We start from the raw sequence: 6,000 nt of genomic DNA on the forward strand, positions 1-6,000 counted from the left end.
TTTTATAAATATAATTTAACCAAACTTAACCTATGCTCACTAACCTTGACTAATTAACACAGTAATGTTTTGAGTAATTAAATAATAAATCTAGTAATTATTGCAATTATTTAGTATTTCTTTTTTTTTCCTTTCTTTTATCCTCCAGGAATTACCATTCAGGTATAACTTCAGAGGATGAATGAGGATGATATGTATGAGTGCAAATGACGCGTAGTCTTGTACAGTCTCAGTTTGACCATTCCTGATGTGTGGTTAATTGAAACCCAACCATCAAAGAACACCGGTATATCCATGATCTAGTATTCAAATTTGTATGGAAGTAACTGCCTTCACTAGGACTTGAATGCTGGAATTCTCAACTTCCAAATCAGCTGATTTGGGAAGAGGCGTTCACCATTAGACCAACCCAGTGGGTAATTACTATTTAAATAATCAAAACATTACTGTTAATTAGTCGAGGTTAGCAAGCATAGGTTAAGTTTGATTAATTTATATCTATAATTATAAGCAATAATGCTTATATTTTTAATATGTAAAATATGTTAATGATCATTATGGTTATGGTAAACGAGCTAATATGTAAGTACCAATTTTCTTAAATCTGAAGATAGCATGTTGCATGCTTGTATTAGATTTGTACAAAATCATGACTATATATATGGGAGTTCATGAAAGGAAGATGCATAAGGAACAGAGACAAGTAGACCAAGTGCAAAGAACTATTGCATTTTTAGAGAGAAAATGGAGCCATTTGGAGTGGAAGCAAATTCTACAAATGGACTGATCACTTTAAAAATGCAGGACTTTTCCCCAAGTTGAACAACATAAAGTTCAATAAATCCAACATCAAAATGATAAAACAAATAATTCACAATAATAAACAAATTAAGTTGCAAGTGAGTTTATATAAGCCATGGCTTGGCATTTTCAATTTTCCATAATCCTTAAAATTTATGTAAAGTTTGTGCCCACTGGGTTTTACATTAACTAATAAGGCATCCAACAACAGAATCATTAAAATATTTCCCAGAAGCTTCTGAAACAGTATGAAGATGAAGGAGACACATTTCTAAAACAAAAATTAAAAAGACATGGGCCCATCACTTTGAACCAAAGAGTAGGTAATAAATTTTAATGCGGAAACGTAAATAGCGAAAACTATTGAAAACCATTTTAATTACAAATTCTAGTAGAAGTATATCTTTTGAAGTTTGTTCCAGATCTAATTTAACAAGATTTAATTTAAAAAAGGTCTTACCAGGTTGATAAATCTATTTTACCAGTTACAGTAGACACCTAAGAAGGAAACTTCAAAAGTCTTTCAAGTGTACAAAAAGGAAGAGTATCAAAAAATAAAATTCTAGATCAAAAAAGTTATTGAATAAAACCAGGAATAGAAAACAGTTAACTTATCAAGAAAAATTATTATATTTAAGAAGCATCTATAAACGAGTTTAATTAAAAGAAACGATAAATGACAGAACCATAACAATATGGGAGGGATGGGATTAAGTGTAATAGGGTGGAGGGCCCCTATCTCAAAAATTAATTTTCTTTTGGATATTTATTATTTAAAAATCAGCAACACAAAATAAAAAATAAACTAATGAAACTGAATGCTTATGTTTAATTCCTAAATAAAATTATCTGCATTAAAAATAAAAAACTATTAAATTTTCAAAATCATTAACTTTTTATTATTTGTACTATATTAGTAATATTAGTGAATTGTGTAATTTTAAAAACACAATTAATAATATACTCATGCATTCAAACACACACACGCATGTGCACACACACAGTTTTTTTTCTTTGTTAGGCAAAACAAAATTATTTTTATTCACAATCTGATTCTTTATTCACGAGTCTGAGTTAAGTTCCTGAATGTTTTTAGAATGTTTATTGCATTTTAAAAATGACTAAATTTATCAATTTTACCACTTCTACTTTTGTTGTGGGAAAAGAAAATAAAGTCAACATTTTATCACAGAAATACTATTAGATCCTGTTACTGAGAGTTCCTTCTCTTAATACATCAGTGAAGAATGGATTATTCAATGGACCGTGTACTTCAATATGTTATTTTTAATTTTTCGTAATAATTAATAATTCAACTTCAGTCATCCCACCATGAATAATGATTACTATCAGTTGATCATCAATGAACTCCTTTAATTTATAATTAATTAACAGTGATGATATTCATGATATTCATCATGATCCAAGAACAAAGAAGAAATTCATTCCAATCTACCACGCATATTTAGCAATTTTTATACAGTTATATTATTAAATACTTAAGAAAATGTTAATATACTATAGATATTTTAAATCATGATCTTCTACCTGTATGTTGTTTTTAATGGTACTGCAGATGCTCCACTCTTTACTTAAAGAAATCTCATTGCTAAATCATTAGCACTGCCTTATTACTTTAATTGGAAACTTACATACTGCATGCTTGGCTAATTATATGTTAGAAAAAGGGGATGGAAGGGAGAGCAATTTTTTTTTCAGTTATTTTGATATTGATAACAAGTTATAAAGGCTTTTATCAATTTATTTAAAATGAATAAAAGCCTTAAATAAATTTTTTTAAAAACAAGGATTGTTTTTTTATTTGAAAGGCAACACTGAATCCAGGCCTGTGTTATTAATGTATTTTAAGAGCAAACAAAAAAATTTACTAATACTTACTCAGAATATCCTGGTGATGCTGGATCACAGAATGTTTCTTGGCAATTATCATTATCATCATCTTCATTAGCATTGTCAGCACTATCAACAATGTTCTGTTTATCAATTCTTAATTTGTTAGAATCAATGTTTCTTGAATTATTAATATTATTAGCAGAACATTCTATCTCCTTTAAAGGTTCAAGAGGTTCCCTGTGGGGTTTCCTTTTAACTTTCCTAAGAGCTGCTGTAACTGCACTACCTTTACACCTCGTATTTGGATTGGGTAATGCAGGAAAAATATCTTCTTGATCAGGAAACAAAGAAGATATTGACAATCGATGACTGTCTTCAGTCTTTTCTTGTTCTGCAATCTGTTTTTGTTGATTCAGATGTAAATCAGTCTGCAGCTGTTGTTTCTGTTGCAACTGATCAGAAGGTTTTTTATCTCGTTTTACATATAACAATAAAGATGGATCTAATTCCACTTCAACCAGCTCTTGCTGTACAGTAACTTCATCAATTTCTACCTGTAAAAAATTAATAATAATAATAATAATGATTAAATAAACATTAAAATATCTTCCAAAGTAATTATATTTCCGGTAACAACAGGGACTATGATTAACCTGGGTTACCATTACTATAAAAAATGAAAAATTCTGTTTCCAAAATACAAAATAGTTATTGTAATAACCAAATATATTATAATCTGAAGATTTTTTTTTTTTATTAGTTCATTATTTCCTCACCAGTATAAAATTATACTTTATTAATATACACTGTGATCTAGAGACATTAAAATAATATTTGGCAATACTCAAGCTAACTGCTAATGAAATTTTAAAATTAGCATGATAGATAAACGGTCAGTTTCCTTTGTTGGAAGGACATAGAGGTATTTTAATAAAAAGCCTAATAGTTAATTCAAAATAATACTCTTCTAAATGAAAAATTTACAAGAGTATAAGCTTCATGGATATAGCTTTTTCTAAAAAAGAAAAATAAAGCAAATACTTTGTTTTATACGATTAATTCTCTATATGGGCTAAAAGCCTGATCAAGATTCTAACCCAAAATCTTCTGGATGAAAGGCTGAGATGCTGTTACTTTCATAGAAGTGGCAATCGCCGAATCAATTTTGTAACAAATTTGTATCTTAATCTAAACAGTCTGTAATTTAGACATAAAACATAATAAATATATAAAATATAAATATAAATGCAGTTCAGAATATTAAACACATTAACTTGTCATCATATGTGAACCAAGGGATCCATAAAAAATGAAAAATTTTATTATTATAAAAATATTAAAATTTTATTAGTATGATTCAATCATACAGAATCAATCATGAAGAATCATACAGATGAGAATTAATAAACAAGGGTTACATGGTAAGCAGTTATGGACTCAGCTCCAGTGCTTTTCACATTGAGATATGTTAATCAAAGAAATTACAGGCATATAATAGAAAAAAATATTAAAGATGAAATATGTAAACAATGACTTAACAATTGGCCAATTTAATAGTTAAAGTTACTACTATTACACGGAATTAGTAGTTACAGCATGTAAATGGTGCATGTAGTAATGTTTCTGTGTGCAACAAATTTTTGTGCATTTACTAATATTAGAAGTGATGGTATTTAAAGTTTTTGTAAGAACACAATGTTCTACCATATTCTAAAAAATGTCCATATGAATTTAACAGTCAAACATTATTAGTTGTATCAAGGTAATGGTGATATAGCAATATACACAAACTACTGAAAGGGCATGGCAAGAGGTACACAGAACCATGTGAAGATACAGCAACAGAAAACACCAGTTAACCTAAACAAGTGGTTAAACATGGTGAAGAATAACCAGAATTTCTTGACACTGACCCTAAACTCCAGGATAGTGACACTTCCAAATAAAACTTTTCAAGAAAACTTGATTTTTGTCATGTACTTCCAGACTCTTAACTGGTCATTCTTTAAACTATAAACACTATTTTTAGTAAATAATATGAGAAACATTAGAGCTGGGTATGCCACTGTTTATAATTACTTAAACAAGTATCATAAAGCAAAATCCTGTAATAAAGTAACTAACCTCTGGCTCATCCTCTACTTCTTCATCACTATCATCTTGAATTTCAGTCTGCAACAGCTGAGGAGAATCAATACAAGCAGTATGTATTTCTGTTTCTTCTGGTTTTCGTTGTTCTGGAATAATGAATTCCACATCAAATTCGTCACTACTATTGCAATTGTTATGATCATAATAATTTTCTTCTTCAGAGTCATGTTCAGATTTCACTTCCATATCAATATCAATATCAGCTAAACCAACCAGATCAAAACAAATACTCTTACTAGAGGCCATCATTGTAAAAGTTGTGTAGAAAAAACGAATACTGCCTCAAATACTGAGAAAATCAACTATCATAGGAATACATTATACAACCTTCAAGTCTGCCAGCAGATAAATAACGTAACGATTAAAAACTACACAATTAAAATGTATTACTACATAGTACTGTGACCATTTATATTGTGTACAATGTCTCAGCCATAATTAATACAAATTATACGTGGTAATAAAATAAATGATCTAATGTACAGAGTATTTTAAAATAAACTATGGAATTAATATCCTATTTTCAATAATTCATAACATAAACACAACCAATTAGCAAATCCTAACGATAACCTATAAAACAAGGCTACTTCGAACTAAACGGTAAATACCGTAATAACAAAAATTTAACAAAAAAACGATTGGTTAAGCAGACTTCACGAATTCATTGCTTTCTTAATTAAGGCAAATTGAATACACGTTATATTCTGAATTACATCAGTGATCATAACTTCTTTTAACTCATTATTACCGAAATAGTAGTTTTATAATAAAAATAATAGACAACAAATTAATCTAAACTTAGCCAATTCGTTTGTAAAATATTTCTTTCCAAAATACATGTGAAACTACACTCCGGAAAAATTTAATGTTTACATTTTAACTATTTTCCATATAAAAAATGTAAATTAATTCACATTTTTATCGCAACAGATTAGCAATGATAATTATTTTGCACCGCTACGTGAGTATAAAATTTGTGATTTAGAGAAGATAAAGTCGATATTATTGACTTCAAACTAAGGTAACCAACGGTTGGCTGCGCTGTTATGTTTTTTGCGCGGATGTTCTAAATTGTTTTGTTTTTCATTTTATATTATCTGGTATTGTTTATTTGTTTATTATATATTTAGCACTGTCGAGAACAGATTTCAGTTTTGCCTAAATTTTTGACCCTAGTAACGTTAAAGAATG

The 6,000-nt window shown here is 28.7% G+C and overlaps 1 protein-coding gene across 2 annotated transcripts in view; it reads right to left on the bottom strand.

Moving 5' to 3' along the window:
• LOC142326139 (uncharacterized) overlaps nucleotides 1–5,401 on the bottom strand; it is a 49,350-nt gene extending 43,949 nt beyond the window's left edge. For both annotated transcript variants that reach the window (XM_075368356.1, XM_075368348.1), the window contains exons 1-2: nucleotides 4,780–5,401; nucleotides 2,701–3,209 (exon numbers count right to left, since the gene is read on the bottom strand). In XM_075368356.1, coding sequence (XP_075224471.1) covers nucleotides 2,701–3,209; nucleotides 4,780–5,055 — 785 coding nt within the window. In that variant the 5' untranslated portion in view covers nucleotides 5,056–5,401. The remainder of the gene's footprint in view (nucleotides 1–2,700; nucleotides 3,210–4,779) is intronic.
• Nucleotides 5,402–6,000: the final 599 nt, after the last annotated feature.

Source organism: Lycorma delicatula, chromosome 1 (assembly GCF_047948215.1).
Source record: "Lycorma delicatula isolate Av1 chromosome 1, ASM4794821v1, whole genome shotgun sequence".
In the NCBI taxonomy this organism is placed as follows: domain Eukaryota; kingdom Metazoa; phylum Arthropoda; class Insecta; order Hemiptera; family Fulgoridae; genus Lycorma; species Lycorma delicatula.